The sequence below is a fragment of the Vipera berus genome (genome assembly GCF_964194415.1).
Source record: "Vipera berus genome assembly, chromosome: 3".
In the NCBI taxonomy this organism is placed as follows: domain Eukaryota; kingdom Metazoa; phylum Chordata; class Lepidosauria; order Squamata; family Viperidae; genus Vipera; species Vipera berus.
In genome coordinates, this window is record NC_138204.1 from 123454406 (window position 1) to 123479263 (window position 24858).

At 41.2% G+C, this 24858-nt stretch overlaps 1 protein-coding gene across 1 annotated transcript in view; it reads right to left on the bottom strand.

Moving 5' to 3' along the window:
- RALGAPA2 (Ral GTPase activating protein catalytic subunit alpha 2) overlaps positions 1-302 on the bottom strand; it is a 160875-nt gene extending 160573 nt beyond the window's left edge. Inside the window, exon 1 of the mRNA XM_081325243.1 lies at positions 64-302. Coding sequence (XP_081181369.1) covers positions 64-169 — 106 coding nt within the window. The 5' untranslated portion in view covers positions 170-302. The remainder of the gene's footprint in view (positions 1-63) is intronic.
- Positions 303-24858: the final 24556 nt, after the last annotated feature.

Genomic DNA, 24858 nt, shown 5'->3' on the forward strand with positions numbered 1-24858 from the left:
CTCCCGACCTGTCTTTCGGGGCCCCTCCCCCACTTGGCGCTGCGCTCTCGCCACGCCACTCACCCATCAAAGCCCGAAGGTGCTTGAGGCGAGTCAGCGGCTCTTTCCGCGGGTCCAGCGCCTTCTGCGCAGACTTCTTGACGTCCGCATGACCCCGCCGCGAGAACATCTCGACGGCGCTTGCAAGGGAGCGCAGCCGCCGCCGCGGCCGCCCTCCCGCCTTTGTCCTCGGCTCGGCTTCTTCTGCACCGACTCTCGCTCCCCTTGGCCAGTCTCGGCGGCTGAGCCGGACGCGCAGCCACCGAGAGAGAGAGAGAGAGAGCGAGGTTGCGGGCGGGGAGAGGGGGAAGGGGGCGGAGCTAAGCCCCGTGAGGGGGGAAACAGGCGGGGCTTGCCGCCGTCGCTGGGCGGGGCTTAGGGTAGCCGTCCGAGGGAGCCTTCTCGTTGTCTTTGTGCGAGGCGGCGCCTTCGCGGAACGGAGACGGGCTTGCCTCCTATCCTGCCGGAATATGTTTCCTTTATTTAAATCAGGGGTCTTCAAACTTGGCCCTTTTATGACTTGTGGACTTCAACTCCCAGAATTCCTCAGCCAGGCATGCTGACGGAGGAATTCTGGGAGTTGAAGTCCACAAGTCATAAAAGGGCCAAGTTTGAAGACCCCTGATTTAAATTATTTATAAATAAGTGGTTCCTTCCCCCCCCCCGGGGGCTGGAAACTCTAGCCACGCGCATTCGCGTGACTTAAAATTCGCACGTTTAGAACTACAAAGTCCAGAGGGCTGGATGGGCGGCCATCTTGGCGGGCGCGGGGTCGTCCAGAAGGCGCAGCCTCTTGCAGCAGGTCCAGGGGGCGCCTTGCGTGTTAACGTTTCCCCTGCGGGCGCTGGTGACTGCTCCTGATATATGACCTCCGCAAACCGAAGCTGTGAATAATTGTACTAAATTACAGGGATTTTCATAATGGTTAACCAGATATCGTTAACTGTAAATTCAGCATTGTGCGGGGGGGGGGGGGGGTTGAAATGGATCCAAAATTGCACTTTTGTTTGCTAGCTGCCTCTTGGGAATAAAGTGTGCAAAATCATTATACTCGGGTTCAGATAGACCTGGAAGCAGCTGAGCTCCCCCTCAGAAAACGTTTGCTTGAGGCTTACTCCATATATTTTGGATTACAATTCCCATGATTCTCAACTGGTGCATCTGGAGAAGGTTGTTTTTCATTGCAAAGTATGTACTGTACTGGGCATTCTGAGATCTCTAAAGAATATAGAACTCTATAGCAACTCCAAGGAAGAAGCTTATTACATTTCAAGAAATTATATACCACTCCTTTTTTTAATGAAGTCAGAAGCAGTTTTTGTCAGCAGTGGTGAGAAACTGCTTCATTGCTGATCATCATAAATAAATGTTGAGTGACTCATTTCCCAGCTAAAGGAGGAAATGGATCCAGTGCAAACAGTTCTAGCTACCTGACTTGACTCCACAATCGCCTGCAGTATGCTTGGCTTCTATGACAGATGCACAAGGCTGATGTACAAAGGGCTTGTTTGTTTTAAACTACCTGAGATTAATTTTTAAAGGAATTTTTCCATATTTGATGCCTGTTTGAGGAATAAATGTTGCTACAATCATGTCTCTACATCAAAGTCTCTTGGCTTCTCCCCCAAATATATTTTTTAAATACCATTTTCCTTACTAGAAAGCAATCCTATAATGCTTCACAGTTTGTTCTATATAGTAGTATCTGTATTTCAGGATTACAGATAATCCTCGACTTATGATGATTATTGGGACCAAAACTTCCATCACTAAGAAGAATGGTCGTTAAGTGAATCATTCAATTTTACCACCTCCTTTGCTGCAGTTATTAAGGGAGTCATCATGGTCATTAAGTGAAACTGGGTTCCTCCATTGACTTTGCTTGTTGATTGGAGTTAGAATTTGAAGATTTCACAACAAAGTAAATAATGGAATGAATAAAAATACAGTGATCACTGGACTCCAAGCATTCAGAGACAAAGATTTTATAGGAAAAGTGCTGATAGCACTTAGCACTTAGACTTTTATATACCACTTCACAATGCTTTACAATCCTCTCTAAGTGGTTTACAGAGTCAGCATATTGCCCCCCAAAATCTGGCTCCTCATTTTGCCAACCTTGGAAGGATGGAAGGCTGAGTCAAACTTGAGCCAGTGAGAATCTAATGTTAAAGATGTCACAAAGTTGCCACAAACAATTTATGAGATGGACAGGCACAGGCAACAATTGCCTTAGTTCAGGGGCGTCAAACTGCCAGCCAGTGGGCCGGACACACCACCAGGAAACCGCTCCCACCCCATTGCTGGCAATGGAGAAAAAGCTCCAATACGTTGCGTGATGTCACATGACGTTGCGAGTTTGACATGTCTTCCTTAGTTAATATGGGTTGTTATTTTTTAAGTCTGCATAGAAGGCACATGTCATCCATAATCTAATTATCAACCATATAATACTACTCTTTAAGCATTCTAGAATAAACTAGTCTTTACTACAGTGAGGCGATAAGCTTTTTCAAACTTCTCCCAGAAAATACCATGCCTAGGAGTTCATGCACCCAAAGCATGGACCTGCAAGATAATATACCAACAGTGCTATCTTTCTTTCAAATGATTTTTCATCATCTCTAGGAAACTACAAATGCTGGGGACTACAGGTCTCATCATAGAAAAGAGAGGTCATACCCCAAAATGCAATCTACTTCCAGATTACCTGGTAATATTTTGTGGGCCTTACTCATACATAGTCTTTGGCAGCCAGCTTCATCTAGAAAGCCAGAGTGCCTTTGGAGGTGACCAAGAAGTCTGTTTGGAGCTTCAAATTTAATAGTGCAATTATCAGAGAGCCATTTGTACCTGTCTGTAACCATCCTGGTCATATTTTCAAAGGTGTTGCCCATAAAATCTGCTGTACCAAATCTCAATGCATGATCCTGATGCAATCAGCTTTGGAATAGGGCTCTGCACAATTTATGAAGAACCTCAAATCTAGAAGTCATAATGAGCTAAGGGAATGAAACTATAAGGCAGTTACAAGAATTTAGAAATTTTGGAATCAATACATCTGGCTTTTCTGCATTCTCCGATCCATTAGGAAGAATGTCGATATCACAGTAATGCATCCTACAGTTTGTCCTACTAGCTACTTCAAAAGTCTGCTCTCTTTTATTCTCTTAATAAGGTTCTGCCATGTGCACAGAGTACCTGCATCTGCCCAGGTGTTATAAACTGCAAGTGTAATGAAGGCTTCTCATGATTCCCAGAGACTGGGGAATCTATCTCAAAAGTCCTGAGCTTTGATTACTGCAGGATAGTCAATAATATGTGATAAGGACCGTTCCATTTTGTTTTAAATTAATTTTCTGTTATTATTATTATTATTATTATTATTATTATTATTATTATTATTATTATTATTATTATTATTTAAATTTGTATACCGCCTTTCTCCCGAAGGACTCAGGGCGGTTAACAGGGCATATATAAATAACAATACAAAAATTAAAAAGAAATTAAACAGATGCCCAATTAAAAATTACAATAACAATAAAAACAATAAAAGACCCATTAAAAACCCTAATATTCCCCATCAGGCCAGACCAGCTAATTCAAATAAGTGGGTCTTCAGCCCGCGCCGGAAGGAGCGAAGGTCCGATGCCATCCGGAGCTCAACCGGCAGTTGGTTCCATCATAACAAATACCCAATCTCCAACCACAATTTCAGATTCTCTACCCCCTTCCCCTTTCTGTCCATCTCTGAATGCATATCACGTGGCAGTTTGGGGCCTGTTAAATGGAAATCAAGGCACATAAGTAGACAAAAGCAGTCTCATATTCTAAAATGGGATCCAGGACTATGACATATGCTCCTAAGAGTATGTGTGTGTGTGTGTGTGTGTGTGTGTATGTATGTATGTTTATATGTATGTATATTGGATAACCCATGAGGATTTCATGAGGGATAAGGCCCAAAATATAGCTAAGATAATTATCAATACTCATCAGTTGGGGAAGAGTTCATGAGACATTTTGTATATCTCTAGAACAGAATAGCTGAACGAGAGATCAAATACCATGAATACATTACACTAGTTTTTTAATAAATATTTTATTAATTTTCTAATTTTACAATCATGAGTACTTAATAAACAACGTGTTGTCTGGGTCCATTGGTAATTCAGTGGTACATATTAACTTTCTCAGTCTAGTTCCAATACTACACCATCCAGTGCTTCTTTGATCCTCTCTTCTTCCAGTGGTATGCATTTTTCCACACTAGGCAAATACAATTCTTGTTGCTATTAATACATATACAATTAAATATAGACATCTTCATCACATTTTTCTGATATTATACATAATATTGATAGTGTCAGTTTATAATATCTTTTTTGGCCAGAACATATCTCAATTGCATTTGTAGTTAAACTCCATTTGTTCAATCAATATCTGTTTTCTTGCTTTTTAAATTTTTTAATTTCCCATCAATGTTCAAAATATGTCTATCTCTTATAATTTTCTCATAATAAATTATATTTGGGTAACTAAAAGCTTCCCTTATTCAAACCCTTTTAGAATTTTCATATTTCCCATTTCATAACAAAGTATAATATTCTAGTTACAAATCCTATCTTTCTAATTATAATAATACATTTATTTCTAACAGTTATCTATTTTCTTTTCATTTCTTGTTTGTCAATATTCAGCATTTCTTCTAGCAGCTTTATCATCCATTCAATCAGCTCTTCTTCCTTATCCTCAAACGTGTTCTGAGATCTTGACAAGTAAGATATCTTTTCCATTTCCAGTGTTATCACTGCATCGTCTAATTTTTAATTTGTCTGTATCTTTCTGTTAATTCCTTCCTTTAGGTCCTCCATTTTTGGATCCATTTCTTCTAATTTTCCTTTTGTTTTCTAGGTTACTAGTTCCTTCTAATCATTGTCTGGATTTTTAAGTTTAGATTAGAAAATTGTTCTTTTATCTCATTTGCATTATTTTTAGTCTCATCATGAAATAAATCAATTGTCTCTTAGATTGAGTTCAACATAGAAACAATTTCTTTCTGAGATTCATTAACATTTTCTTGTTGATATATCAAGCTGGAGGCTTCAGAGATAAGTGTTGAAGATGGTTTTTACCATTTGAGGCTAAGTATGGAACACCCATTTTGTTTTTCTACATAGTCTTTATAATCCAATAGAGTCCCCAACACAGATAAGCAGCCCAAGAGGGTTTTTTTCCCTTTTCCCAGCTGCAGTCTGCAAAAGTGAAAGTTTCAAGAAACAACAGTCTTATCTAAGTCTGGGCTTCAAGCCAAGTTTCCTTTAAGCATAATAAATTGTAGTGCCGTGATTCGCCACTAGATGTCGTTGACCGCATCTTCCAGTTTTCCAAATCTAAGCCTATTTTACAGACTCAAATATCTTTTCTAAAAAATGGCTCAAAGGTATTTTTAGTCCCAAATTTCAAAGCTATATATCTGTATTAATTCCAAATTCCAAGTTTTCTCTATTTTCCCCCAAAGCAATTAATTCGCCACTTTTCTTTTCCTGAAGGAGCAAGGCAAACACTTCCCTTTCCTCTCTCATCGGGGACGATCCTTTGCTTTGGGCATTCTTTTTTCCAGGATAGTAGTATTAAGGTCATAAAAAGAGGCTAAAGTCTCACCCAGTTCCATCCATGTTGCTCAAAAAATACTAGTTAATGCTTATCTTCGGTTGTCAGCAGCTTCTGACTAGCCACATGAATGTAGCCAGTCTTTCCCCCGCCAGTTTGGAAGGCTTCCTTGGATCCAGTGGAAGGGCCGCTGCCCCTCCGCGATCAGTGAGGGCCCCCTCCTTCTTTGTTGCCTATCTGGGGTGACTTTCGACCCTTTCTAGGTTCCCCAGCAGGGCAAAATCAAATGTGGAAGATGGAGCCCCGTCTTCCTGTGTCCATTACACTGCGGTGCCTAACTGGAAGCCCCTACATTACACTACTTTTGTCAGATATCATATGTCCACAGATCATTTGGTGCCAAATTAAGCACACAGGATTCAAAATGTATTTTGTTAGTATTACTGTCTTTTCCTCAGGCCCAATCATGCAGAACAACCAGTCAGAGCTCTTCTGTTGATAGGGGGACTTCAGGATGAGGAAAGTGAATACCCCAGTGTTTATATTTAATTTAATTTAATTTATTAATATTTCTATACCGCCCTTCTCCCGAAGGACTCAGGGCGGTGTACAGGGCAAGAATAAAACACAGAATTACAAAAGTTAAAAAATAATTAAATACATGCCCATTAAAAATACAGTTAATACATAATAAAAAACCCCGAATAAAATGACAATAAACCCCCCACCAATCCCCCCTCAGGCCAGGCCGGCTTGCTCGAACAAGTATGTTTTTAGATCGCGGCGAAAGGAGCGAAGATCGGGCACCGTCCGGAGCTCAACCGGTAACTGGTTCCATATAAATCAACTAGTGTTTATATTTTTCATTCTATTTTCTTAGGGTGTTGGCATGTTATGTAAATGAATAACCCATGTAAATGTTTTTTAAAAAAAAATCAAACCAGTTAAAAGAATACAAAATGTAGCAGCTAGAAGTATAGCTTGCATAGATGGAGGCAAAATTTGGAGAAGGATGGTTACTGATGAATGTATTATAGGGGCTGCCTAATCTCATTGCATGAAAAATATTGCCCTTTGCCTAGTTGAAAAAGGCATAAAGCGAGAATACAGAGACACAACTGAATAGTTTGGGAAAGTGAATGGGTATTTGGGGAACAATATGTACCTGGAAGAGATTTCAGGCAGCAGGAAGCAGGGTGAAACAAGAAGTTCAATAACTGCTGCAGGCTCTGCAAAGTTTCAACATTGCATTACAGAAAACAATTGACCTGACTGCCTGAAGAAATCATTATCAAAAAACAACAGTGTGGTTGGTGGGCTCTAAATTCATAATCTCTTAAAAGCTGCCTGATTGATTTTCTCTGCTTATATGAGCAGCAGGTACCTAAGTATTACTTCACTCCAACTTCCAGGCTCTGGGTTCAACCAAGGCTTTCTTCTCTTACTCCAATTCAAGAGGCTTTAACCTAATGTAAAAATAAATATGATTGCAACTATTGGAAAAACACCTGCCTGCAAAAGCATGGTCCTGTGTCCTCAGCACAACTTTCCACGGGCATGAAGGAAGAATGATTTGATTGCCAGGCAACTTCCCAATCATCTTAGATTTTAGTAAAACAGCTAGACCAGGGGTCCCCAACCCCCGGTCCATGGACCAGTACCGGGCTGTGGCATGGCAGCAACTAGGCCACACAAACAAGCAAAAGCCCCATCCAGGGGGGGCAGGCAGCACACAAAACCATGCACCCTCCTGTCCATGGAAAAACCTCTCTCCACGGAACCGGTCCCCGGTACCCAAAAGGTTGGGGACCTCTGAGCTAGACAAACACATACAGTTTGTACTGAATATATTGGGTGACTATATTTGTTTCCCCTTCTGAGATAAGAGTAAGGTGAGGGAATTTTTATTACTACAGAAGTTGCCTTGCCCCAGGGACAGGTCACTGAATAATTTCTTTTTCTTTTTATTCCTATTAACTATTTGCAAGGACCACAGTTTGAGTCATGATGTTCTCAGAATTCAGTGATTGCCATCAGTAGAGTCAATTGCATGGATAGCTTCGGAAAAGTTTGGATGGATTTGGAAATAGAAATGATGATGTGCGTAAGTATTTCAATTTCCATATAACACCATCAAGACTTTGCTCTAATGGAAGAAATTGGGAGTGGGCCCCTTTTCTTTTAAATGTGCCAAACTAGTACCTCTTTGAAGCAAATGTTAATGACCTTATTTATATAGAATGTCAATGAATATATAAAGGTAAAGGTAAAGATTCCCCGCACATGCGTGCTAGTCGTTTCCGACTCTAGGGGCCGGTGCTCATCTCCGTTTCAAAGCTGAAGAGCCAGCGCTTGTCCGAGGACATCTCCATGGTCATGTGGCTGGCATGACTAGACGCCAAAGGCGCACGGAACGCTGTTACCTTCCCACCGTAGTGGTCCCTATTTTTCTACTTGAAAAATAGTAGTAAAACAAAATATTTTAAATGTTGTAAAACTTGTTTTACATTTAAAGAAATACAGAGGAGAATATTGTATAAATACATACAGTCACATGCATATATTTCTAAACATAAATCAATTGATCAAAGAGTACAGAGAAGAGCAACAAAGATGATTAGGGGACTGAAGGCTAAAACATATAAGGAACAGCGGCTGGAATTGGGTATGTGTAGTTTAATGAAGAGAAGGACGAGTGGGGACATGATAGCAGTGTTCCAATATCTCAGGGGCTGCCACAAAGAAGAGGGAGTCAAGCTATTCTCCAAAGCACCTGAAAGCAGGACAAGAAGCAACGGATGGAAACTAGTCAAGAAGAGAAGCAACCTAGAACTAAAGAGAAACTTCCTGACAGTTAGAACAATTCACCAGTGGAACAACCTGCCACCAGAAGCTGTGAATGCTCCAACACTGGAAGTTTTTAAGAAAAGATTGGACAGCCATTTGTCCGAAATGGTATAGGCTTTCCTGCCTGAGCAGGGGGTTGGATTAGATAACCCTTGAAGGTCCCTTCCAACATCATTATTATTATTATTATTATTATTATTATTATTATTATTATTATTATTATTATTATTATTATTATTATTATTATTATTGTAACTTTCTTGTGATGAGGTAACATGCACACAGCAGTTTTAAAAAGTACTATGAATTTATTTCCAGTGAGTTCTGTGGACCGATTGAGGGTCCATTAAGCCTTTTTGTTAACACCTTTTTAAATTGTTAGATTAAAAAAAAGTACAAAAAGTTTTTTTATTGATATTATTTTTCAGAGATCACAGGAAATCTTGATATTTTATTAATTAGAATACACAGGTATTGGTTTATAATCCATTCTTTTACTGACTTTTTGAAGTTAAACAACACTGAAAAAAGTGACTTATGGCCAAACCTCGTACTTATAACTGACACAGCATGCCTCCGGACATGTGATCAAAATTCATGTATTTGGAATCTGGCATCTATTTATCATGGCTGCAGAGTCCTGGGCTTATCTGATCACCATTTGTGACCTTCCCAGCTGGCTTCTCTCTGAACCATTTAAGATGGTGCTTTACTCCATTGACATAACTTTGGGGCCTTACTTGGCTTCCAGTCCCACTATGCTTTTAAAAATTAAATAATATAATTAAATGCATAGGAAACCAGAGTATTGCAAAGCAATAACACTATTTTTACTTTCAAAGCATAAGCCCTACGGTAGGACTTCCAGATCTGATCAGCAAAAATCTGGATGTTCCTTAAATACACAGAAAACACCTCCTGCAATTCTTTGCTCCACCTAGTGGCATTCTAATTTTTGCAGCCTGCTTCTTGTTAGCCTTACTTTATATTTATTAATTTATTTATTATTTATTAATTTAATTTATACCAGTGATCCCCAACTTTTTTGGCACCAGAGACTGGTTTTGTGGAAGACAATTTTTCCACAGACCAATGGAGAGGAGGAGGGGAGAGAGAATGGTGTTGGTTTTGCTTGTTCACCTGCCAGTCCCCTCCAGATGTGAGGCCCAGTTCCTAACAGGCCACCGACTGGTATTGATCTGTGGCCTGGATGTTAAGGACCCCTGCCCAATACAATAGTCACTCTTGGAGAATAAAAATTGTGCATGATTGTAGCCCAGCATTTTGTTTAAAATGTCTCTGCATACCTGCAATCATTCTTCATATGTTTTACCCCAGGCCCCAGTGGTGGGATTCAAATATGTGAACAACCGGTTCTCTGTGTGGATGCCGCTTCTGGAAGTCCATTCTGGGCCTGGCAGCAAAAAATTAGCTGCCAGTTCTGCTGAACTGGTGCGAACTGGCTGAATCCCACCACTGCCCAGCCCCCTAATTGTCTTCGTTGCTCTTCTCTGCACACTTTCTAAAGCCTCAGCATCTTTTTTTATTGTGGCAACCAAAACTGGATGCAGTATTCCAAGAATTGCCTTATCAAGGCCTTATAAAGTGGTATTAACCCTTCACATGATCTTGATTAATGCAGCCTAGGGTTGCACTGGGTTTTTTAACATTTGCAGCACACTGCTGGCTCCTATTAAAGTGATTGTCTGTTAGGACACCAAGTCCCTGTTACTGTTGTTGAGCCAATGTTCATTTAATCTTCATCTGTACATTTGTTTTTTCTTGCCTAAGTGTAAAACTTTACTTTTCTCTATACTGAATTTCATTTTATTAGATAGGACCCAGTGTTCAAGTCTTTTGAGAACTACGTATATAGATCTTGAGGCTATCTTCTGCGGTATTGACTATTCCTGCCAGCTTGGTATCATCTACAAATCTGATGAGTTTTCCTTCTTTTCCCTACTCTAAATCTTTAAGTAGATACATGTAGATGTAATTCCATTAAGGACTACACATTGAGCGCAGTTTGTCAGTCAGTTACAAATCCATTTGGTTATGATGCTGTTTATCCCACATATTTCTGGCTTACCAAGTAGTAGATTGTGATCTCCTTTGTCGAATGTCTTGCTGAAATCCAAGTATACTTTGTCCACAGCATTTTGCTGGTCTGCTCTTTTAGTCACTTTGTGAAAGAATGAAATAAAATTTGTTTGGTATGATCTGTTTTTGGCAAACCCATGTTGGCTCCTCATTATAACCTGTGTGAATAGATCTGTTGCTTGATTATCTTTTCCAGGATCTTCTCAGGTGTCGATGTCAGGCTGATTGGTCTGTGGTTACCTGGATCTGTAGTTACCTTTTTTGAAGATGAGAACCATATCAGCTCTTTTCCAGTCCTCTGATAGTTCCCCAGTGCCCCAGGATCTTTGAAAGATATGGTTCAATGGTTCTGAGATCAAGTCTGCCAAGTCCTTCAGAACCCTGGGATGTAATCCATCTGATCCTGGTGATTTGAACTCATCTACTGTAGAGTGGACAGGTGTTCTCTTACTATTTTCTTGCCTATTTTAATTAGTATTCCTAATCTGTCTTTTACAGTTATTTACAATTGAATTGAATTATAATTAAATATAATTGTTTACTATTGAAAAAACAAATAAACAACATTTATAATTTGTGGATTTGTTTATTCGGTTTAGATGCCACCTGATATCAAATTGATTAGGCAGTTCACAGAAAAGATAATATAAAAACAACAGTCTATCTAAAAGTGTAAATAGGTGACAAATCTGGTCAACACCTAAGAAATCACACACCCAGGAGAGACTTTACCCACCCTAGCCCAAAGTCTGGAATATTTTTCAGAGACTACAGACATATCAAAAGAATCGAAAGAATTTTAAAACCGTTTACAATGTTTATAACATACACTACATAAAGGTTTGGCAGAAAATCCCGGGTATAAGGTTTTTCCAGGAGATTTTAATCTATATTTATGGTCTGTGTATTACAAACAGTGACTTATCCTAAATTTCATATGCTGGAAAGGCGTTTGGAGGATTTTGCAAAATGACTCCCAGTTCACCAGGAAGTCAAACATGTGGTGTCGGATGGTTTGTTAGAGAAAATGTTTGTCAGTTTAAGCAGTGTGGTCTAAAACAAAAGTAATGAAAAGTTCACCTGTTCTTGTAAAACTGGAAATTCCAGATGAACAAAATAAAGAACGCTCCCGATGCACGGGTGTATTACTTCATGTAAAGACACTTTATGCCCAACTTTTCAATTGGTATTCTCAAAAAAACAATTTTACCATTTTTTTAAAAAAAGTACTGTATAGAATCATAAGAAAGAAAGTAGTAAAGAAATGTTAAGAATCAGGAGATTATACCAAATTGAAGAGCTGACAATTCCAAACAAACATTAATAATAAAAACCTTTCTTTCTTTCTTTCTTTCTTTTTCTTTGTTTCTTTCTTTCTTTCTTTCTTTCTTTCTTTCTTCCTTTCTTTCTTTCTTTCTTCTTTCTTCTTTTAAAAAAAGAGAGAACAGGCAAAACAAAACTGCTGGCAGAATGGCTCCTAAATCTGTACATTGGCATCTCCTCTAAATTTTAAATGCTTGAAAACTATGGGTACATTCACTTTTGCTCATAATCACAAGTTTAATTTTTTATTATTATTATTTTGCTGCTCTTTCAAGAATCTAGGCTTTTAGTGTTTACATTTTACTTAATATATTTCACATTTATTTATTTATAATATGCATATATCCTTTACAGGTGGCTCAAGTGTTTAGTGAAGGAGAAAGAAAGTGTGCTTAACAGCTGCCCATCTGCTTTTCTATTTGCTAGGTATGGACGTGGGATCCCCACAGTAATGTCTTTAATTGTGAACTTTTAACTCAGAATAGCCAGACAGGATTACATCCTTTTCATGGAACTAGATCTTAAATAGAACAGTCCCTTGTAGCTCTATTTCTATAAAGGAAAACTTCAAAGGGAAATTTCCATTCTAGAAATGTTGGGGCTGGGGGAACCATATTTTTATTTTTCTATACTTATACAGGTATTAGATAGGCCACAGGAATGTAGCCTACTAATTGGCTCTTATCCTGTGATGAGAAATGTATTAGAAAAATAGGGGAGAGGAAGGAGCATAGAACAGCCTGTAGAAAATATGGTATGCAGTGAAAATTGATCATTACAGAGAAATTGCTCTGATGAATGACTAGCCACCCATCCTTACGGATTGCAGTCTTAAAAATAGTTGATAAAAAAATGAAGACCCCAAACAGAAGTCTTGCCTTTCAGTATCAGAACAGTTACTACTACCTTAAAAGGTCTACTGTCTAGGATGTCCTAGCTGAAAGTTGTGTTCTGGCCTGTTGCGCAGCATCTTGGGAGCCAGAAGAGAAGATAACTCATTCTTCAATTTTGTCCACCAGGCTAATCATGCTAGAATATAGAGGAAAGTGGAGTAGTTATGTTCTACAGAAATTCTATCTCTCTGACCAAATGCTCTAACCAGCAGTCTGCTAATCTAGAGTGCAAGCTGCTGCCTTTTGGTGCCAAGACAGAATGCAGATAATTAGTGTACAATCCATCCGACTGCCTCACAGTCTCTTTCTGGACTAGCTGGGATGATCTTGGATATGGTGCTGAATTACCCTTGGCTTTTTGTCATGGAGGATTTCATGTCCGTGCTGGAGTTTTCCAGATAGCTACTTAGGAATTCACTTCTGGGATGACCATGGACCTGACCCAAATAGTATCTGCCCCCCCATCATACATTAAATTTTGGGGGTTTTTTCTGTAGTTGGTGATATAAAGGCTGAGAAACCCACATTTGGACTTATCGTCATAGACAGATCATCCTGTAGTGAAGGTTAGAATGACAGCTGGGATAAACCCTATAAAAATGGAGAAGTGCTTAGAATGGTCTGACCTAGATGTCTGATGGATCTAGTTTTTCCCAATGCATTCCATGGAATACTTTGGAATAGAGTGAGTCTCTGCCTGAATTGTGGCAGCTGTTGCTCTTCAATTTGTTCTTCTGGTTTGCAGAGCCTTTGTTTAAATGGGAACTGAGGATGGCAAAGTGGATTGGACAACAACCGAAGTGCAAGCAGATGAGCTCTAGGGAATATTACTGGCCGAGATTTTTTTATTACATTCAAGATACAGAAAGACTACTGAAGAAGTTACTTGAACAAAAATAATTAGTCAAGCAAAACATATTGCTAACAAATCCATGCTGATTTCTTATATTTATTGTGTTATCTTCAAAGTTCTCACAGATGGTTCTTTTATCAACTGTTCTAGAATCTTAGAGCAAATAGCATAGATATCGAAAGATTGTGCACTTTTGTATCTTAGATTCCATTGTTCCCCATTTTTGAAAACAGGAAAAATATTTGTGTTTCTCCAGTCATCTGCCCCCATCACCAATTTCCTAGTTTTTCACAAATTTCATATATAAAGTTTGGTTAGATCATTTGCTACTTCCTTCAATATCACTGAATTCAATTCATTTGGCCCTTGAGATTTAATTTAATTTAAAGTAAATAGATATTGCCAATGGATATCTAGCTTCAATTCTGCCAACCTGTCATAATTGCCTGGTGGAATACATACTTCTTGGTAGAGAATGAAGCAAATAGGAGTTGAGTACCTCTGTATTTCTTTATTACCTGCTAGTCATTGCTAACCGCAGTGACTAGCACGTGTACTGATTTTTTCCTCCCTTACTCTTACTTTTAACACCTTTTTAAAAATGCCCTTTTGCTGTCATATTAAGTGTTGCCAACAGTTCTAATGTGCAAATATTTTATATACTCTCTCTTGCTAACCAGGGATTTTTTTTTACAACTACTATGTATAATCTTTTTTGTTTTGCTCATTGAGCTTTCTGTGTGACCTACCCAGAGACACAGGCTTGCTCTGGGTAGGTCACGATTTTATCATTGGAATTGTTTGCCTCTTTGTTTTGTTTTGTTTTGTTTTGTTTTTTGTCTTTTCAAGTCATTCTTGACTCCTGGAACTGCTTGGACAGGTTTGTGCGGTTTTCTGGCAGCATTTTTAAAATGGTTTGCCTTTTCCTTTCCCCTAGGGATGAATGAAAGTGACTGGCACAAAGTTTACCCAGTTGGGTAACTGGAACTCACATTATCCTAGTTTCTAGCCTTAACCATTACACCAAACTAGCTGGCTAGGTTTTCAGTATCTCTTTTTTAAGGAATCCCACTCATCTTGAGTCCCTTCCCTTTTAATTTTTCCTCTAAATAATCCATCTTTTAATTATTAGGAGCTTATTGAAATGCATGTTTTGAAGACTATGATAGACATTTTATTACAATTCATTTTCATTTCTTTTCAGATTAAGAATCCCAGCATTACGTAGTCACTTTCCCTTAATGTTCCTGCTACTTTCACTTCTCTAAGCCTTTCCTATTAGAGAATATCAGGAGATTCTTTTGTACCTTCTGCCATCTTCCAAAGGCAAAATTTATGAGCAGGACAAATTAGGAATTTTCTGAAAGGTTCATTGTGACATAATTTGTTTCCCAGCAAATACTGAGACTGTTGAGATTTTCAAGAACCAACCAAATAGCAAGATCAAAAGATGACCAGTTATTAATAATTGAAACTGGAAAGAAAAATGAAATAAAATGACTGAGAGATAAGATTCTATGCCACTAACAGAATATTAAAATTACAGAATATGTATAACTTTGCACTGTCGCAAGACTCCAGATGAATCTTAAAGAAATGCAGTTATACATTTATAACTGGATTCTAATTTGTGTTGCTACTATGAAAAGGGTATTCAAACGGTATCGCTTTCTTCTGGACTTCAATGCCAATTTTTGGCTATAGGTGCTTCAATCTCAGTGTAGCTGTCAGATTTCCATTTACTGCAGTAAGGATATTAAAGGAGAGGGAATGGTCTAGGCTAGGCAAGTCCAGAAATAAGTTGTCTTATTTGAATCTAGAACTTGAATACGTTTATTCTCACATTGGCTCTAGATAATGGTCAACAGAATTTGAATTCTGTTGAAGGGAGCTAGATTTGGATCACTTGTGGCAATGCAAGGGCTGATGATGCATTTAACTCTGCCCCTTCAGCACTGCTCTCCTGCAAACTCTGAGGATTCATAGCTTACTAGGAATGCTTCAGAATGGCTGGTTCTTCTCTCATTGGGTTTTCCATGCTTCTATCATACATTGCAGATCGTCTTCCAGTTATGCACAGTTTTTCTTTAACAAAATATTTAATAAGGAGTTTTATCTCTACAGTGTTTTACAATCATGGTATATTTAACCATGTTATATTCCTTTTTTTAGCACGTGTTCTGTACTTGTTTACATTTGTTTTTTAATGTGTTCAGTAAAAAAGGGGGGAGCAAAAAAAACCACACCAGCCTAGGATTTTGGTTGTGAATTTTGAAGTTTGAAAAGAAGTATCTTCAGATGATTTAAGCCCAGAGTTTTGGAAAAGGTATTTGGAACAGCATTAAAACTTCAAAGAGGGAGAAAAACAAGATGTGTATCAATATACAAATCAGTCCTTGGAATCCAAGCCAGCTGCCCATTATTAATGGTGAAAAGCTCATTTCAAGATCATGGACTGAAAGAAACAAAGTGTCTTGAAACAGCAAGTTAGACTTCAAAACTCTATTCTTTTGACACTCCTTCTTCTCTAGCCAGCTGACCACCACAAATCCACTGTCAGGAAAGTTAACTAAAGAAAGCATCTATAAAATCTTCAATGCAAAAGGAGAGAGTGCTCAGCAATAAGGAAGCAATTTGGTCGATACACCACCCCATGGGATGTGTGGGCATACATACCATCCACTCAGTATATGTACGAGCGAACTGAAATGTTAATAAACACTTTCCATAAATATATGTTTTAGTAGTGCAGAAATACACTATGCTGGCACAGTTAATACTTATTGCTGCACTGCTGATTGTAAAACCTTTGCTTAGCTTGAAGACATGTAAAAATATTTATCTTATTGATTAGATTTTTATTCTGCTGTTATCACTTTATAATTATCTCAAGGTGGCAAGCATATATTGTTTGGTTCTGATAGACGCGGACTCAGAGTGGTTCACAATGAATGAGTTTATTGAATACACATAAGTCAACTGACAACTGTTAAATGTTTCAAGCTTTTATAGTAGAACTGTTTAAACTGTAACCAATCATCAAACGCTATTTTCCCGCTTCTTGTTACTTTAACCAATGGTTGCACCAGAATCTCCCGCTTCTAAACCCCACTTTTGCAACCTGCTTTTTTCCATGTTTGCAACTATTTACAGACACAACACCCCTTACCCCCCAGTTGTTGTTATTAATGGACATAATCTTTTAAATATTTGGGCGGTCTATGGACTCTTGAAGGGTATCTATTGCTATAGATACTAGAGTCATTCCTCTCTGATTGTCTGCTTGGCTGGCTTACTCTGGGGGACCTGGACTCTTGGCTGACTGGCTCTGACGCTTCTCTGTTAACGCTTTGTGGATGTTGTTGTGTTTGAAGATCAGCTGTTGCTGGCCTACTCAGAGGGGGCATTTCCCAGTCAATTTGACTATGTTGTTGTTGGTTACCAGTGGCCGGGTTATTTTGCGTTCCTGCTTCCCCACTATCTGGCGTGTTATTATCAATAAGCCTTGAAGCAAAGTTTCCCCCGTGTAAACTTTGATCCCCTTCAACTGGCATACAGCCAGTAGTTCTCTTTCTTAGCTGATCTATATGTGTTTTGCTGATCCTATTCCCTTCCCCCTCAATAGTGTAAGACAAGGGACCCAATATTTCAGTGACCACCCCTGGGACCCATTTGTCCCCTTGTGCATAATTCCTGGCCCAGATTAAATCCCCAATTTTGAATGATCTGTTTGGAATGTCCAGTTCCGCACTTGGTAGAAGTCTGTCAGGGTGTAACCTGTCCAATTTGGTGGTTAGTCTCTTCCCCCACCTCATTTCAGCTGGGCTTTTACCGGTAGCCGTGCATGGGGTCGTATGTTGGGTCAGCAAGAATTCGGCTAGTCTCTGGTGCCAGTCGCCACGGATGATTCTCTTTAACGCGTCCTTAGTGGTCCTCACATTCCATTCAGCCAAGCCGTTGGTGGACGGGTGGAAGGGTGCTGATGTCTTGTGTTTAATCGAGTTGGCCCTGAGGAAATCCTGGAATTCAACAGAGGTGAATTGGGGCCCATTATCTGACACAATTACATCAGGTAACCCATGAGTGGCAAAGAGGCCCCTTAATACTTGTATTGTTTTACCTGAAGTTAATGAACTGACGGGTACTACCTCTAGCCATCTAGAGAAACTATCCACTACTACCAGGAAGGTTAACCCTTGGAAAGGTCCAGCAAAATCAATATGAATCCTGGACCAAGGATTCCTGGCTAACTCCCACTTATGCGTACGTGTGTGTTGCTGCTCAGGCCTAGAACGTTGGCACAAATAGCAATTAGAAACGCATTCTTCGATGTCTTTGTCTAGTCCTGGCCACCACAAGTGACTCCTAGCCAATGCCTTCATACGTACTATGCCCGGGTGCCCCTCATGTAGTTCTAATAAAATTGAGGGTCTGTGGATTTCGGGAATGACCACACGATTTCCCCACAGTACACATCCCAAATGAACTGACAGTTCATCTTTCCTTCTAAAATAAGGAATGTACTTGGCGTCCGGGTTGGTATTTGGCCACCCACTAAGGACCCAGGCCATAATTCTCTTTAGAGTATGGTCATTATTTGTTGCCACAGCTATATCTTTAGCGGTTAAAGGCCAGTCAGGAATGTCCAGTAGGGACATTATTTGTCCCACAGGGGCAGGGTCTTCCTCAGTGATATTTAATGGCAGTCTGCTAAGGGCGTCAGCATGTCCCATGTCCTTGCCCGGTCTGTGTTGGAGAGAAAATGAATATGCTGAGAGGAAAATGGACCACCTCAGCATTCTGGGTGACATGATTTGGGGTGTCTGTTTATCCGTGGTAAACAGTCCCAATAGGGGTTTATGGTCAGTGAGTATAGTAAAGTTCCTACCATAAAGGTAATCATGGAACTTTTTTACTCCTGCCACGATTGCTAATGCTTCCCTATCTATCTGTGCATAATTCCGCTCTGCTTTGGTCAGCGTCCTGGAATAATATGCGATTGGTTTTTGGATACCTTGGTTGTCTAAGTGGCTGATAGCCCCCACACCATAAGGTGAAGCATCGCATGCTAAATAAATTGGTTTATTTCCAATAAAATGGGTTACTGTTGATTGGCTGGAAAGAATGTCCTTTAAAGTTTGGAAACTAACTCTATGCTTATTAAGCCACTGCCAAGGGGTCTTTTTATCTAAAAGTCTATGGAGGGGTTCTGCAATGGCAGCTTTGTGTGGCACAAATGTATGGTAGAAATTTACTAAGCCAAGGAAGGCTTGTAATTCAGCTTTGTTTTTTGGTTCAGGAGCCAATTTAATTGCTTTGATTTTATCAGGGGTAGGATGAATTCCATTTTTGTCTATCCTGAATCCAAGGAATTCAGTGGACTTAACCCCAATGCAACATTTTCCCTTTTTTAATTTCAGTCCAGCCCTCCTAAATCTTTCCAATACCTGTTCCAGCCGCTCAGCTAATATTTCTTCATTTTTCCCAGCTATCAAGACATCATCAAAGTAAGGGCATACACCAGGTATGCCCTTTAAGGTCCTCTCCATCACTTCTTGAAAAATGCCTGGAGCTGCTGCAATACCGAATTGCAGTCTGTGGACTCGGAACGCCCCCTTGTGGGTAACTATCGTCTGAGCTTCAGCAGCCTCTTCAGAAACAGTTAATTGCAAGTACGCCTGCGCCAAGTCGAGCTTGGCGAAAATGGCGCCGTCCTGTATCGTGGCGAGGACCTGCTTCACCGTCGGGACCGGGTAAGCGTGTTTTTTCATTCCCAGGTTCAGGGTGGCCTTGTAGTCAGCGCAGATCCTCACATCCCCATTAGGTTTAAGGGGTGTGACGATCGGCGTTTCCCACAACCCACCCTCGACTGGTTCTAGGACGCCTTGGCCTACAAGCTTATCGAGCTCGGCCTCGATTTTTTGCTTCAGGGCGAAAGGCACCCTTCGGGCCTTAAGCCTGATGGGTTTAACCGACGGGTCTAGATTAAATTTAATTGGGGGCCCTTTGTATTTACCTAAAGACCCATCGAATACGTCTGCGAATTCATTGCAGACTGATTCGAGGGTCTTATTTTTAATAACTGAATTTATTCCCCCAATCCAAATGCCCAGGGCCGGGAACCAGTTAAGGCCAATTAGACTAGTCCTCTGTCCCTCAGTAACTATTAAATCTAAAAACCCCTTAAACCCTTTAAATTTAACACTAAGGGTAATCTTCCCTTTTATTTTTATTGGGGTTTTTTGAAAATCGGTTAATTGGATTTTTGTTGAACTAAGTGGAATTTTTCTTCCACTTATTTGTTCAATCCTTTCAAGGGTTTCACTGGATATTATGGACACTGAAGCCCCTGAGTCTATTTCCATTTTGCAAGGAACCCCTTGCAAATGGACTATGATTTTTAATTTCCCTTCTGGAAAATTGCTATTTTTCCCTTTCCTACTGCGATTGACTCGCGCCACCTCCCCGCAGTTAGGAATTTTAGCCGTCAGTCTAGGGGTCTCTTTGCCACTATAGTAAGGGGTTACCTTACCTTCGGGCCACACATCGACTTCATGAAGGCGGTTGTCGCGTGCTCGACTCCTGCAGATGGCCTGGATGTGGCCGGTCTTCCCACACGATCTACATCTGGCGGTACGGAATCGGCAAGTGGCGCGGGGATGGTTGCCCCCGCAGCTGCCGCACCGGTTGTCATTGTCGCGCGGTCTCGTTGTGGAGTCTCTCCATGGTCGTTGGGCCCCTGTCGATTGTCGTTGCGGTGTTGCGGGTTGGTGAAGGTGATTCAGTTCAGACCCCTCACTTCGGGATAGTTTTGGCGCCATTTTTCCGAATCGTTTGGAGACTTCGGCGATGTCGTCTTCCCATTGCTGGTCCACCTCCCCGCAGTCCACATAGCCTTCTTGGTTGATCTCGGCAGACACGGCCATGCTACTACGGGGGGGGGTCGCGATACCCGGTGGATTCGTAAGTTAAAAGTTTGTCCAACACTTCTTGCAAATCGCCGGTGGGTTTGGCGATTATTCTATTTTGCAGCTGCTCGTCTCGCAAGCCCAGTACTACTCGGTCCCGAATTCTTATTTCCAAATTGTCATATTTGCAACGTACTGCGGCTTCCCTGACGGCAGCAACGAATTTTTGAATTGATTCTCCCGGTCTCTGGTTCCTTTTTTCAAAAATACGACGCCAAAAGAGTTCGGATCTCCTAGGCGTGAAATGTACTTTTAGTTTGGCTAGCAGGTCAGCATACGGAACACTTGAGACCGGCTGTGGTTGACAAAGTCCTACAGCGATCCGATAAACTGGTGTGCCGCAAATTGTCAGTAACGCTGCCGCCTTTTTCCGGTCGTCCGTTATTCCGTTCACAAGCAGGAACCCTTCGACCTGTCCAATATATTCTTCCCAGTCCTCTGGGAAGTTTGGGTCGAATTCTTTCAATGACCCGATTTGCGCCATTCGGAGAATTTTTCTTTATTCCGCCGCGGCCGCTTGGTTGACTGTGACACTTTCCAAATTTGCCACCTTTGCGCAGCTGTTTCACCAATCTTCTCTGGTCTTCCGTCTATCCCACCTTCGTCGCCAATTGTTTGGTTCTGATAGACGCGGACTCAGAGTGGTTCACAATGAATGAGTTTATTGAATACACATAAATCAACTGACACAACTGTTAAATGTTTCAAGCTTTTATAGTAGAACTGTTTAAACTGTAACCAATCATCAAACGCTATTTTCCCGCTTCTTGTTACTTTAACCAATGGTTGCACCAGAATCTCCCGCTTCTAAACCCCACTTTTGCAACCTGCTTTTTTCCATGTTTGCAACTATTTACAGACACAACATATATAATACCCCTTCCTTGTCCTATTTTCCCCACAACAACAAGCCTGTGAGGTGGGCTGGGCTGAGAGAGCCGAAAGTTACATATATAGACATAATTCCTGTGCCAGTCAAGACAAATCTTATCATAAAGCTCATTAAACAAAGAGAACTTTCTTCCCGGTGTTTACATCATATTCTTTGTGCAGTGTTACTATAGAATAAATATACTGTAAAAATGCAAGAAATGGAGAAACTATTTGTAAAGTTCCTGGCTTTTACCCCCCCCTTCTCTGGCTCCACCTGCACTTTACACATGAGTTACCAGGCTCTTGCACAGAGCTGGAAAAATGGATAAATTCCCACAACCAAAGAGTGGATTTTGAAATGAATGGAATGGTCAGAGTCGGCAAAAACGATCACTTGGATGAAAGACAAAAGTCCCTCTGGATTTGCTTCTTGCATGGAGGCCACTCTTTTGGATTTCTTGCTTGAGAACAATAAAAACGAATTTTTGTACTGTACTGAAGAAAGTCAAAAGTCAGTCCTCTTTTTTGTCCCTCTTTCGTTTTTTCCCCTTTTGAACCTCTTCCCCCCAATTTCCCTCTTTTTGTTATTTTGTAATATATATATATATATATATAAAGTGGGTGAACTAGCGTGCAATGGCAACCCCGACCTTTCTCCGTGATCACATGCTGCTAGTCTTGCCTCATTCCCAGCCCATGAGTTAAACAGTCACATACATTACTTTATATACCAGAATAAAGTAATGAGTCATTACTTTATTTTTAGTCCAACGCTATTTCATCAAACCTCATTTGTATAACATCTACAGTGTTTGCCCACTCATTGTCTTGCAGATAAAGCCAAATGACCTGCTGTGGGTGTGACCCAATTATATTTCAAGCATCTTGGAAGGTAGAGGCCTTCTGCCTTCCTGCTGAGCGCTGGCTAACCTTTGCTGTGGCACCAGAGCTTTTGTTATTGCAGCGTGCAGAAAATAATGAAGGGTGGATGTTGAGCTTAGCTTCTGCTGACTCTTTGCCAGTTTCCCAGCACAAATCACTTTCTGTGGTGAGGTAACAAAGGTGGTTGCCTAAAGCGCAGTCAGATTCAGTCATCCTATTCTCCAATTTTCAGCATGTAATCAGCCAGTGGGGAGACATGCCACCAAGTGGGGTGCTGTAAGATGACTGAGAAGGGTCTGCTGCTGTTGAGCTATATTTTTCTGTTGATTTGTCTTCCCTGCTTCCCTTGCCCTGTCGAGGCACTTCATGATGTGAAATAAAGGGAGATACGAGAAGCTTTCACCCACTCATAAAGAAAAATATTAACTGAAAAGCATGAGAGAGAGGGAGGGAGGGAGGGAGGGGGAGAGAGAGAGAGAGAGAGAGAGAGAGAGAGAGAGAGAGAGAGAATAAAAACAGACGAGATAGTTTATCACTCTATCCCCTTGCATATAGTACCCGGTGTGCCCATAATTCTGGACAGCAACAATCAGTAGGGAATTGTAGCAAAAAGGAGCAGGGTTTGGCACTTACGTAATTTTATCATGACAAAACATACAAAATAAAAATACAGTAGCAGCTTATTATTGATGGTGGTTATCTACTGTAGTTCTCATTCACTGATTGGATTTGAACGATCAGAGTCGACTGATTCTGTGACTGTCTGACGGAAGGCACTGCTGTCTAATTGCTAATCTAATCAGGAGGCCAACATAGGCTCCTTGCCCCAGTATGACTGCGTCCTGATGTATCCGCTATTAAGGCAGACCAGCTGTAGTGGTCTAGTGTGGCTGAGATAGAAGAATGTCTCTTACATGGCTGTAAGTTTTAAAAGTTTTAAAAAGGACAAGAGAAGGCTGTCCTTTGTTGTCCTAATGCTTTAATATGTTTGGAATATTTGATCTGTTTGGAACATTTGATTTGTTTGGATGAAATGCACAGCTAAATAATTCTTCATGTTATGAAGTGTATAATTATATGTTAGGTCAGGGGTCCTCAACCTTGGCAACTTTAAGACTTGTGGACTTCAACTCCCAGAATTCCTCAGGCAGCAAAGTCTTAAAGTTGCCAAGGTTGAGGAACCCTGCGTGTTGTATAGGTAGATTAGCAGGGGAGTGGTTTCCCACCAGCGGGAAATCCATGAGCCTGGGTTGGGTGTTATTTCCTGTGGCGGGAGATTCCCGGCCGGGGGTTGGCTAGCGTCCAGCGGCTGCTGGACATATATTGAGCCACCCGGACGGGGATCTCCAGTTGACTCCACGTGTATCAATAAACATACTACTGCAATTCCTCGCTGTGTGTGTTTGTCGTCGATCCGAACACAACAGTGGCGACGAAGGTGGGATCGCTCGGCGGAACAGCGAAGGAAGAGGCGGAAGCGAGCAACGCGCGAAGCGGGAATTTCAAATCGCCGTCAACCAAAAGCAGCCGATCGCGTGAACAAAAGCGAAATGGCACAAGTCGGATCTCTGAAGGAATTCGACCCAAACTACCCAGAAGACTGGGAGGAGTACGTCGGCCAGGTCGAAGGATTCATGCTCGTAAACGGCATAACGGACGACCGGAAAAAGGCGGCGGCACTCCTCACTATCAGCGGCACACCGGTTTACCGGGTCGCCGTAGGACTTTGTCAACCGTTGCCGGTGGCAAGCGTATCGTACGCCGATTTGCTGGCTAAGCTAAAGGTTCACTTCACCCCCAAGAGATCGGAGCTATACTGGAGGCGAATATTTGAAAAAAGGAACCAGAAGCCAGGCGAATCGATAACGCAGTTCATGGCTGCCGTGAGGGAAGCTGCCCTGCGCTGCAAGTATGATAATTTAGAGATCCGGATCCGCGACAGGGTGGTTCTGGGCTTGCAAGATGAACAACTTCAAAATAGAATAATCGCAAAGCCCACCGGAGACTTGCAGGAGGTTCTGGACGAACTTCTCACTTACGAATCGACCGGGAGACGCGACCCCCCCACAACAGCAATGGCGCCGCAGCAGAGATCAATCTAGAAAGCCATGTGGACGGTGGGGAGGAGGATTACACGTGGGAAGCCGACATCGACGAGATCGCCCAGAGGTTCGGAAAGATACCGGCAAGGACCAACCGCCCTGATGGCACGGACCGATCCAAAAGGCAACAACAACTACCACAACAAAGATTCCAGAGGGAGAACTCAAACCGACCGCGAGACCCCGACGCAAGGTGCGGCAGCTGTGGAGGCAGCCACCCCCGAACAACCTGCAGGTTCCGCAACGCCAAATGCAGGAACTGCGGAAAAACGGGACACATTCAATCGATCTGCCGTGGCAGACCTCGCAACAACCAACTGCACGATATCGACGCGTGGGCCTCAGGTAAGGTAACCCCCCGA